We start from the raw sequence: 13,382 nt of genomic DNA, 5'->3' as shown, positions 1-13,382 counted from the left end.
ATCCTCGCAGCGGTAGTCATGTGACGCAGTTTCAACCAATCACATTCACGTATTTACATAGGCTATGTAATATAATGTTATATGCGCGAACCTGAGGGGAGTTTTTAAGAAGGTTTCTGTGTTAGCCAGGTTACAATTAGCAAAGTTCAAAAGGATTAACTATAACAACACCTTATCAAAACTTTTAAGACGGCTTTTAGGAATAAAAAAAAAAAAACAGGTTATGTATAATATACATAAATGATATGATAATGGTGATAATGAACATAACAGATATCTGGATATATACACGTAGATACGCAGATTAATATTTTAAAAAATAAAAATAATTTTAACTAACTGTTCCCCTTTGTTTACCATCCTGATGCGAAAGCTCACTATTTCTATTTTCCGAGTAGAGGTATTGATCTAAACCTATGAATCCTACTGATATGGTGAAATCTGACCTCCAATACTAAATAAATTGAATATCTATTAATTTAATAACAAGTCCAAATTTTTAAAATTATGGTTATTTGATATTGTTGTGTTGTATTATAAAAATAGATTATGTTAATAAGAAATACAAAGAATATTGTTTCAATCAATTATTAACATTCAAAATTGATTTAAAATTAAAGATTAAATTTGTATTGGCTGTGACTATGCACCTGTTATAATAATATTAATTAGTCTACAGCTAACATTCAATAAATACAATTGTTAAAACTTAGCTGGGCCTGTTTTTGTATAAAAAAAATCACCCAATAAATAAATTATTCCCAATCAATTTCTCGGCAGCAGAAATGGGAAAAATAACTTTTCTGCAAGGAAAAATAAAGGTTATTAATTGACCACATTGATAGATCAGTTGTTGTAGGTGTAAGTTGTAACCTTTTATGCAGTGTGAAAAGGTTATTAGGTAAAAAACTGAATTTATAGGGCGTGTCAACAAGTTGTAATTTCTAATCTAAACCTATGAATCCTACTGATATGGTAAAATCTGACCTTCTTTACTAAAATAAATTTAATAACAAGTCCAAATTTGTAAAATAATGGTTATTTGATATTGTTGTGTTGATTGAATTATAAAAATAGATTTGTTCAGAAGAAACTTTTTTCATACAAGAATATTGTTTCAGTCAATTAACATTCAGCATGGCTTTAAAATCAAAGATTAATTTTGTATTTGAAAATTGTATTGACTAAACATGGTAGTGAATAAATTTCAATTATGGACCATCTGGATGTGTGACTATGCACCTGTTATTAATAATATTAATTAGTCTACAGCTAACATTCAACACATACAATTGTTACAGTAGGGCCTGTTATTAATAATATTATTTAGTCTACAGCTAACATTCAACACATACAATTGTTACAGTAGGGCCTGTTATTAATAATATTAATTAGTGTACAGCTAACATTCAACACATACAATTGTTACAGTAGGGCTTGTTTTTGTATCAAAAAATAACTAATTAATAACCGTGTTAATAAATTATCCTCAATTCATTTCTTAGCAGCAGAATAATAGAACAAATTTTAAATAACAGTTAAAAACACCAATTAAACCAGTTATTGTTGTGCAAAATACAACTACAAGTTGTAACAATTTATGCAGTGTGAAAAGGTTATAAGGTAACAAACTGAATACAGTATCTATAGCCCTTTTCACATAGAATTGCGGCAATATCCCAGTAAGCAAGCCGGTATTATTGCTGGTCTAGACCCATTCACACACAAGGTACTATTACGGTAATTTTAACGTTTTCTGTGTGAAAGGCCACAGTGAAAAAGCATAATATTTCAAGATTACTGTCTTGATATAATAGAGGTTGCACTTTTTTAGAAAAAAAAAATATATATTGATATAATCTAATAATTTGGGCTAAAATAATTGCCACAGTCTTTCTCAATCAAGAAAAATGTCCCGAATTGATTGCTTACAAATAAACTTAAAGTTATTATGTCAGATGTTAGCCACCCCCTTAACCAGTACATTACGTTAAGCCGGTCTGGGCGCATTACATATCCTCGCTGCTGGAACACTGAACGCCTACGTAGATCCTTTCTCCCATCTGCTATGAGGCATTTTAATGTAATGTGGAAAAGATAAACGCAATAAGTATTTTAGCTGTATTTTTAACTCAATTTGTATTTTTTGTCCCCTCTTTTAACTTTTTATATGACATCTTGTTCTCAGTTTTATGTGATTTTATTCTTTTTTACTGTTTGTGCGATAATGTTTTTAGACAATTTTTATGTGTGTACTTTCAGCCAATCAAGCCATTCATGAGTTTGACAATAAAGTTTATTGAATTGATTGAATTGAATTGTAAGCAGGCGTTATATCGTGGACTCTTTAACACAGATCAGGCTTACGACCATGACGGTAATATTACCGCAATTTTACTAGGTCCAGAGGTGGTCTAACGGAAGGGGTTTTTACTCTTTCACACATAAGTCGGCGTTTGTGAATTACCGCAATATTACCGTCTTATAGTTCTGTGTGAAAGGGGCTTATGTACAGTACCGTATGTATCAATTACAGTACTTCCATCCTATTTAAATGGGATTACCTTTAAATGTACAGTAGTGTCAAGTGATAGGTAACTTACACTTTATTTAAATGAACTGTAATAAAAATCATTGTCTAGGAATTTTGTGACATGTTCTCTCGTTAATGCATTTAGAGAAATATAGGGAGGTAATCCATTTTTTTTACTTACGCATATGTGGCTTTTTCTCAGATACGGTAGGGTTATTTCTCAGACATATGTGGCTATTTCTTATGCATATATGGCTTTTTCTCACCCATCCATAAAAAAGTTCAGAATAAACATTATTTCAAAATAAACTTTTAAGTTTTAAAAATAAATAACTTATTATCAATTTGAGCAGAATGTTTCAATATTGATGGTCGATATAGCACAGGAATGCCTATTTATTTGGTGGAAAATGAAATATAGATGGCATGTTATTTTGAGGGTAGGTGCTTCTATTAAAACACAGAGGGTGGTATATACATTTAAAATGTATTTTGTCTTACACACTGGCCCCTGAAAAAATAGGTACAGTCAACTCTCCCAATACCGGACACCTTTGGGCCGGCCAAATAAGTCTGGTTTTCCGGAAAGTCTGGTATTCGGAATGTGTTTTTAATGGTAAAAATAAATTTGGGACCTTTTGGTCCTCAAAAAAAGTCTGGTATTGGGAGAGTTTCTGGTTTTCAGAGAGTCCGGTATTGGGAGAGTTGACTGTATAAAGATTAAGGGTGGAACCATGGAGCAGGGAGATGTTACATCTCCCTGCATGGAGTAATTATATTCCTTACTCCATGGTGGAACAGATACATAGGTATCCATGGGTGGGTGAGTGCTGTGTCAGACTTAAATAAACAGATACATAGGTATCATATGGATTCCTTTTAGCGAAAAAGGACAATTCAGAAAACAGTTACATTTTGGCACTCGTCACAGATCAGTGCACACAGCCACAAATATTCTGTTGAGCAGTGTACTGTTTAGACTATTCCATTCTCAAAATAGGTAAATTGTTTATAAGGTCAATTGAATTGCAAATAAACAGTAGGCCAGTTTCAATTCAAACTTTATAGAAACCACCAGTGTTATGAGTCAATATCAATGAGTATTACTGTATAAATATAGCTTTATTTTCAAATAATGCAGATACAATCTAGTACAGTACTACAGTATATAAATTTCAGTTTTTTTTTTTTTATCATTCACATAATATAAGTATATATAATTATTTTAATATAAAATCTAAATTATACTCAAAAGTAAGTATTTAGCCAGCCTATCCAATGGACTTTAACTTGATCACCACTTTCTTCGATCACTTCATATCGCCATAGCTTTGATGTAGACCACCTTTTTGTCGTTGATTTAGAAGATGTTGATTTACTTTGTGATCCCTCGTGTAGCTGAAGGTAGTTGATGGTTTTCTTCTGTCGGAGATTCATTTCTATATGAAATAAAAAACCACTACTACAGTAAGACCAAATAATACTTGTTTAACTATAGAAGAGGCCTATAGTTAATTTTTAATTTGTATATAGCCAATACAAGATAATGAGCATTCAAATTAATACTATACGATATTTACCGTATATAATAAAAATTGTATAAAAAGGTCATATATATAGTCCAAATCACTGTTAAATAGTCCCTTAGATATATTAATTCTAACTTTACTAAGAAGAAACATAATTATTGCCTACTTATGTTCATTATATTTCCCTTTGATAAAATGGAATAACCCGCTGCCAATCCAGCCTAGCCTAGCCTATGTTAGACAATGGCCGATGCGAAATTTTTGTATACACTTAAAAGGGCTAGTAGCTTATAGACTATTTAGGTGGTATTATTTCGTATATTCTCTAAAAAAATTACACAGAATTATTTTATATGACTTTAACTACAATATTGATTAAAAAATTGTAATGAAAATAAGCAGAATATACTCACATTTGGGTATCAAACACAGGCCAATAGTACAGAATTTCGCGCGGAATTTTCCAAAAATATGCTGTTTAGTAATCAAATTTTCGCAGGTCTCACCATCATCCAATCAAAACAAAATTTACATGGTTAGAAAGCCACTGTATAGGAGACTACGATGTTAAAAGAACTAAGTTTTAAGAGGACGCTGTTCAAAGTTGTGGCGATTTCAAAACTATACATCAGCGAAAAACGCGAATTTCACACAGGAATCGGCTGTTTTTTGGCCGGGACAGGGTATGTTTAATGTAAATCCGCGATTTCCAGCTATCAAAAATTAATTTTTTAAATACATAGTCAGAAAGTACAATACCTTAGCTTCAACATAGTATAAGAACTAATGTATACTATGCGAGATAAAGATTTTACAAGTATAAATGTGAAAAAAAGTAGTTTCCTCCATGCACTTAGAATAGGAACAATATCGTGCGGACGTTTTTGGATTAGTGCACCAAAGAATCCATATGCCATGGGTGGGTGAGTGCTGTGTCAGACTTAAATAAACAGATACATAGGTATCCATGGGTGGGTGAGTGCTGTGTCAGACTTAAATAAACAGATACATAGGTATCCATGGGTGGGTGAGTGCTGTGTCAGACTTAAATAAACTCAAAGGTGGGTGAAGACCTAATATGCATCAGTACACATCCATGGACTGTCCGAGTCAAACTCACCAATTTTACTGAAGTTTATAGCCAAGCAAGTGTGTGCTAAACCATACTGGTTGGTTTGGCTTTACACACAGGTACAACTAATAACCAGCAAGTCCATTTAGTAAATAAGCATTATAACAAACAACATGGGATGGTATCATCAGTTGAATAATTAGATAATGTGGATAGGTGATTGCAATTGTTAACCTAGTCAGTATAATGTGGATAGGTGATTGCAATTGTTAACCTAGTCAGTATAACTAGGTTAACGCTTATAATAGAAATAAACAAATTTATATTATATAAATTTTCAAAATGACCATTTAATCGTGTTGGAAAGTTTTGGAGGCAACTTCTACTATCATTTATATTAGAACATACATACATACTTTTGTTTGGAATCATTGAAATCTTTAGTTTTCCTTTCAATTATATCTTTCCATTTCGTAGTTTCAGTGACGGCGTGTTTTAATTTGATGGACAGCGCTGACATAGCATTGTTTTGCTCTGCTGCTATCTCTTCCAACTCAGACAACCTCTGCAACTGTTTGCTACTTGGTATTGTTGCTGAGGGTTTATTTATCAATTCCTTAATAAATAAATAAAAGCAAAATAAAAATAATTGTTAGCTGCAATACCTTTTATTGTGTTGTGCTCTAAACCGTAAAATACCATAGGTTTCCTTTCACCCACCATGGTTTAAATTTAATTGCCACTCTCTGTGTGTTCCAACTGGCAGGTTGGAATACGTAGATAAAGCAGCGTCTTTTGGATGATACGTTGAGCTGTTGGTCCCATTTGCAATATGGCTGATGTGCTTGTTAAACAATGCAGTACAGTTTTTGAAAAGAGCAGGAGATTGTCTTCCCATGTACTTCCTAATCCCCAAAAAATTAATCCAGGACGAAACAAAAATTTACATTTTAACGGAATAGGATTAGGTAGGTTCTTTAAGCCTTGTTCGTACTGGACTTGAGAAATGGTAAATTTAACCACAGTAGCTTCACCCTATATCATCGGAAATTTAAAAAATTGTTTGCACTTGGATATTTTCACGCAAATTAAGTCCAGTGCGATCGAGGCTTTAGACAGAGCAGTAGGCAGGATATGAAAAGGGGATTTGATTAAAGGGTGGGTGGAGTGTATCATTTATGAAGGAAATTCAATATGTATGTATATAGTTACACTTGGTTGTAGCCGAACTAATTTGCAATTTAAACATTAATAAATTATTAATTTGATACTGTATGGTGTATATATATATAAGCGGTTTATACAAACTATAATATTAGAGATGGACATTTTGATTATGATAGGGATAAGGTAGTAGGGGAACATTCGCCCAAACTATACTCCCCTGCCTATACAGGACTATTAGGTTCTCTATTTCTGTTTAACATTCAAAAGATCCTAAATTTAATGTCAATTTATTTGCAATTCAATGTGAACTTACAGTATGCCTGTGTATATTTCAATGTTGAGAACCTATAGTATTTCACCTGTTATTTACATTTAGTTACCAGCCACAGTGGGCCTACAGTTAACATTTTCTGTTTGTCATAAATAGTATGTTTTTCTATCTCAATTGATGCAAATCATTCTGCCATATTACCAACTGTATACAGTACATGCAGCAAGTGCCTCAATAAAATATAAAGTGTCCCCAATTGGTGTCTCTTATGTTAGAATAAGTCCCACCATTGATAACTTACTATTATTTATGTGTACTTCTTTGTTTAACAAACATGGGAGGCCTAGACTTTCTTTAAAAAATAACTTTATTCATTGGACTTGATAATGACCCCATGATGGAGTCGAAATGTCGTTCTTTTTTAATCCAAGTAAAATTAATTCATGTTTTAGTATACTTAGGAAATGCAAAAACAAATTTGACTGTCTTATCTATGAAATGTTGTATATCAGACAATTAAAACCTAGTCTGAATAAACAAAGTGACTCTGTAAGTGAAGCTGAAACTTCTTAGTAATCTCAGAAAAGAAATAAATACTATTTACACAGAAATCAGAAGTCAATGTTCGTCATTTCGTTATCTCGCTATACTTCAGACTATGACCAAGCTACGCTGTAATCAGTATGGAGCAGAAATGAATGGACATTCTAAGAAAATCGCAAACCTAATGTACAGAGGTAAGAATGTGGATGAACACATCATTAATATATCATCATATAGACTATCGTTCTTTCAAAAGCTAGCGCTCAGCCGTGGCTTACAATTTGCTTACCCTCACCGAGTTTCATCCAGGGAAATTAAAGCAAATTTCGAGAAAGCGTACTGGAAGCTGGAGCCTAAAATTGTTGGTGAGGAAACTAAAGAATTAACAGCAGCTACTCTAAAGTCTATCGCACTTAATTATATAGAAAGGAAAGGACCATCCCCACCAAAAGCCTTAACAAGAGCACTTGGCCAATTAAAGAAGAGAGATGATATAATCATCACAAAGCCAGACAAAGGATCAGGAGTAATAGTCATGGATAGAAGTGAATTTGAACATTTATTATGTGAAGCATCAGTCAACAATGTTTCCAAATTTATACCAATCTCTACTGAACAACCAAGAACAAGAGGAAGACCAATGACACATTACCATCCACTCCTGAAAAAGGAGAAAGATATGATTTCAACGGTTCATAAAATTCTTCCAAAAGAAATTGCTAAATCAATTTGTCAAACCGGATCAAGGTTAGCTCATTTGTATGGATTGCCTAAAACACACAAAGAAAAGTTATCTATGAGACCAATCTTGTCAGCAACAGGTACCTACAATTATAAATTAGCTCAGTGGCTGGATGAGAAGTTGAAACCGCTATCCCAGAACGCATATACAATAGATGATGTATTTAGCTTTGCAGCTGATATACGCTCCACCGTTATTAATGCTAGTGATATTTTGGTATCATATGATGTCTCGTCCTTATTCACAAATGTTCCTTTAACCGAGACAATTCAAATTATTGCTGATAAAGCATTTACTAACAACTGGTTCAATGATAATTATGGACTAAACTTAGATAAGGACGATTTAATTGTACTCCTCAATATAGCAACGAAAGATCAGCTATTCCAATTTAATGGTAACTTGTATGAACAGGTTGATGGAGTTGCAATGGGATCACCTCTAGGGCCCCTTATGGCAAATGTATTTATGTGCCACATCGAGGAACGCCTTGAATCTACGAACCACATGCCCAAATACTACAAACGGTATGTTGATGACACACTAGTATTCATGCCAAATCTAGAAGCAGCCAATGAATTTTTAGCTTTACTCAACACAACCCATCCTGCGATAGCGTTCACAATGGAAACTGCCGTGAACAATTCAATCCCTTTCCTAGGAATGCTGATAACCAAAGATTTGGAAAAATTGCACACACGGGTTTACAGAAAGCCAACAGACACAGGCTTATTGCTACACTACAATAGTCACGTTGACAACAAGTATAAAAGGTCACTTATTATAACTATGTTAAATCGGGCTTACAAACTATCGTCGACCCACCAGCTTTTTAATGATGAATGTGAAATTCTAAGGAAGATTTTTAAGCGTCTGAAATATCCAGATGAACTAATAACAACAACCATACAGAACTTTAAACCAGCAGAGAGCAATAACAACACTGCAGAAGATGAAACAGATCTATCCGAAATACCAGTGCGAATCATCCTGCCATTCAAAGACAAGAAATCTGCGAACTCCGTCAAGCGACAACTATGCCAACTAAGTCACAAGATAAAAAAAAACATTGTCCCTGTATTCATAAGTAAAAAAGTTAAAGATAACATTAGGAAAGTCGAAAAGAAACCAACTATTATAAGTCAACAATGTGTTAAATGTGACTTGTGCGATGCAAGTTATGTTGGATATACATGCCGACACCTCTACCAACGCATTGTTGAACATAGTAGATGCTTAATAGGACAGCATTTGAAGGATCATAAAGTGATTGTTAATCCCAGTAAAATTAATTCATGTTTTAGTATACTTAGGAAATGCAAAAACAAATTTGACTGTCTTATCTATGAAATGTTGTATATCAGACAATTAAAACCTAGTCTGAATAAACAAAGTGACTCTGTAAAAGCTAAGCTTTTCATTTGACAGGATGTTAGACAATAGGTCTTCTGTTATTTAAACTTTGACCCTTGGCTTGTGCTACTTAATTAGTTGTTGTTTTATATTTTATTCATTGGACTTGATAATGACCCCATGATGGAGTCGAAACGTCGTTCTCTTTTAAGCGTTATTTTTATATTATGTATTTACAATAAACGTACTCTCATTCGACTCTGTAAAAGCTAAGCTTTTCATTTGACAGGATGTTAGACAATAGGTCTTTTGTTATTTAAACTTTGACCCTTGGCTTGTGCTATTTAATTAGTAGTTGTTTTATATTTCATTCATTGGACTTGATAATTACCCCATGATGGAGTCGAAACGTCGTTCTTTTTTAAGCGTTATTTTTATATTATTTAAAACAAATATGTTTAAACAAAAAAAACTGTATATTAATTTATCACTTGCTTCATCTCGCTAGCCACAACAAACCCCAAACCCCCTCAATTAAAGCCATTCGCTTTTGCAATATTTATTACATTTTTAAATGGAGTACTCTCCTTTGACATCGATCATAGGCAACATTTTGATTATAATAAACATTGAATTGCGTCAGCATCCTGCGCTAATCTCTTAAAATAAACTATTCACCTCTAAAATGTATGACACATATACTAAAGACGATGACTGTTCAGATACAACATTTGTCAGAACATCATGTTGATATGAACAGTCCCTCTTTGAATTAGGTTTAGTAATTATAATAATGGTCAGTGTCTCTCTCAACTATTTTATTCTGCAATTATTTTGAATAATTTTACAAACAAGAAAGTGAAACCCTTATTTCGTCATCTACAGAAATACAGTATACTGTATATTGCTGCTTTCTACAAACAAGTTAATAATTAAACACTAGCACTGCAATATAATCATTTTCACGTGATATCATGAGGTAATATAAATATTTATGAGAATATATGAATTTCAATATCTCATAAAAAGAATTAACATTTGGCAATGTTTTTTTCAGTGTTCTTGGCAGCAGACATTTACATTAAATACAAAATACACTTACAGTCGTACGAATACAAACTACGCAAAATTATGACTTGGCCCACTGCATTATGGGAACACTCAATTTAATAATAAACACAACACAAAATGTAACGCTTTTCACCTTGGTTGGTCCTTCAGTATCATCGATCAAGGGCTTTTCTCGTCCTGTGCCCAACTTGACTAGAGGAAAGGCAGAGCTAATAGGTCTGAGGCAGATACTAGATGTTGTGGATGTTGTGTTGTGTTGCTATAAGACAGTGCTAATTTCAAATGCCTGACGGGACCCCAGCTCCAATTGTCTATACAGCACCCAATATTGCCAGATGGTCTCCAATCAAAGCTTTCATTGGTGTTTCAAGTAGGAAAGTTCTTTTTTTTTAATATATACAGTACAATAATTGTTTAGAAAAAAAATTGGACTTGAATTGGATTATTTCAATGGAAGAGCCGAGACAATTTAAGGAAACTGGGAGATGCAAAGTTTAATTATTAAACAGTTTATCATAAATGCAAGCAAAAGATCTTCCATTTTTTAACCAATTTCAAATAGAATGCTTTGGCGCATACTTTAGCAAGTATACTCAAATGTTTAATACCCCTTTTACACAGCCAGTAAAAATGCGGAGTTGATCCGGAATTGTATAACCCGAGTCGTACCCGGGACGCAAAAATGCGGAAATGTAGGCCGGTGTAAACGACGTAAAAAGTTACCCGGGTCGCTGAACCACACGGGTAAGTGATGCGGAATGTATTCAGCGTCAAGTCAACCCGGGATGAACTCATGTTTGCGGTGTAAAACGCTCAGCGTATCTTTACCCGTTTGTTTATTATCCTCGCTCTCTATAGTATTTAATTTACATAGAATTAAGATAAGATTAATTTTGTTTATTCATTTATTTAATATATACAACTTCTGGTTATTTGTTATTCATTTTTATTTCAAGATATTATTCTTCCAGAGCAGATTTAATTTGTGTGTGTATTGCCATAAAACAAAATTGTAGGAGGTATAATGAGCAGACTGTTACTATGGTGTCTCTTCCGGCGTGAGAGGGCGATATTTCGATTGATCTGTGATTTACACGGGTTGGTATTTTGCAGTATAAATACACACAACCTGTGTCATTCTCGGGTTATGAATACAGGTGTAAAAAGGAAATTTATCCGGACACGACACAGGTTTGTTATTTAGCTCGGCGGTGTAAAAGGGGTATTATAAGCATATTTTCTTATATATTATCTTATCCATTGTATAGTATTGTATGTTTTTGACTGTTGTTATTTTAATTGTTATTTGAACCTTGGAAGGCAAATTTCATTTATTTTGTATTTGATAATAAATTTTAACTTGAACTTGAACAAATTCAAATGATAGTTTAAAACCTTCCCTGTACAATTCTGATCATTTTGATCATTATTACCCCAAGACACCAGTATTTCCCTAATACGTTTTTTTTTTTTAATTACAGTTTTTAAACTGTCACAGTACAAATATGGGAGATCTCATTACTGTCATTATTCCTATTATACAAACCCTCCGTGACGGTTTTCAAATTTAATTTAAAACATTCCCAATATGATTCCAGTCATTTTGGTATTTCCCAGAACCCTGAAAACCTTTCTGGAGATGATTCAAATACCCCACAAACACCTTACCTAATGTTGTTTAAAAACTCTTCCAGTACACTTGCAGTCATTTTGATACCCCATGACGTATGGATGCGTGCAATAACAAAAAAAATTGTACGACGAACAAAAATACAAACTCTTATTTAATTAGTCTGGAATAAATATTTTTCTTACCATTGCTGTTTGTTTGAACTTAGTAAATGCCATATCAGATTTGCTATTCAGCTTCAATTGCATATTCTGAACTTCTTGAATATGCAGTTTGTTCTCCTCATCAAGTTCCTGTAATTAAAGATAAACATTAATAAGTAACTCATTTTTGTTGATTTAAGACTCATTCCCTACAATTATTGACGTTTTGTAAAAATAATGCATTACTTTGTTAGACTTAGGTCATTCCTTGTCTTGAATGTACATTTTATGGTAAATTATGATAAAAAAAACAAGGCACTACATAAGTAGCTTGCGGTGAATGCCCTTTTGTAGCTAGGCTTAGTTTTGTAGGCCTAGCTGGTAAACAGCAGTAACGTACAAACATCGTACACCATACTATAGCCCTAGCATGACGTCTAATTGCTGAAATAATTGCGCAATGCATGGATTTATAGCAGGCCGCTTAAATTATTAGAATCAACTTATTTATCACATTTTTAACTGTTAAAAGACGAAAAGAGTTATCGCATTAGGACCATATAGTATTTATTTTTACAATAAATGTAGTTTGTGATCTTGTATTAGATCTAAACAAGAAATATTTCTTACAAAAAACGCTGCTCGCTTATTGAAAAATATTTGTTATTTCAAATGTTTTTGAATGTGTCATTATTTTATTGTCACATAATAGTTATTTTACCTGAAAAAATGTAATTTAAAGCAACAAATACTTAAATTGTCTGTCAGACAATGGTTTTTGGGTTTCTTTTCTCTTTTTATATGTGAATAAATATTATTTTTTTGTTACAGAAGTGAATACTCAATGTCTGTCACTTTAGTTAATTTTATTGCTAAGGTCAAGTCTGGGGGTCACTTCATCACCCTAGATAATTCAAGTGTAAAGTATCCTATTACAAACACAAACTTTAATGGACTGTTTCGATAATAATTCAATGAATATCTGACAGTGAATATACCAGAAATGCTTTGGGATTTGTAATTTAGCATGACATGTCCTAATAGACTCTTTTCCCAGACGTGTATATATATATAGTCGCTATCCAATCGAGTTCGAACAATACCATGAAAGCCCCAGTGGTCTAATGGTTAGGACATCTGCATATCAAGCAGGCGGTCCGAGTTCGAGTCTCGGTTGGGGCGACTTTTTCTCATTCTCACAGATTTCCTCATCTTTATCGTTTCAAATTAATTAATTAAATTTCAGTATATCACCGGGCGGTTTAGAATTAATGTTCTTTGCCTGATTTGTTTATATATATATATATATATATAAATCAAAGAGCTGC

General features: G+C 33.0%; 1 protein-coding gene across 1 annotated transcript in view; it reads right to left on the bottom strand.

Annotated features, from left to right (window-relative positions):
- LOC140040808 (centrosomal protein of 290 kDa-like) overlaps nt 1-13,382 on the bottom strand; it is a 103,932-nt gene that overhangs the window by 42,590 nt on the left and 47,960 nt on the right. Inside the window, exons 33-34 of the mRNA XM_072087025.1 lie at nt 12,097-12,204; nt 5,551-5,750 (exon numbers count right to left, since the gene is read on the bottom strand). Of these exons, the coding sequence (XP_071943126.1) occupies nt 5,551-5,750; nt 12,097-12,204 (308 nt within the window). The remainder of the gene's footprint in view (nt 1-5,550; nt 5,751-12,096; nt 12,205-13,382) is intronic.

This window comes from Antedon mediterranea, chromosome 2, assembly GCF_964355755.1.
Source record: "Antedon mediterranea chromosome 2, ecAntMedi1.1, whole genome shotgun sequence".
Lineage (NCBI taxonomy): Eukaryota > Metazoa > Echinodermata > Crinoidea > Comatulida > Antedonidae > Antedon > Antedon mediterranea.
This window is presented reverse-complemented; position numbering and strand designations above follow the sequence as displayed.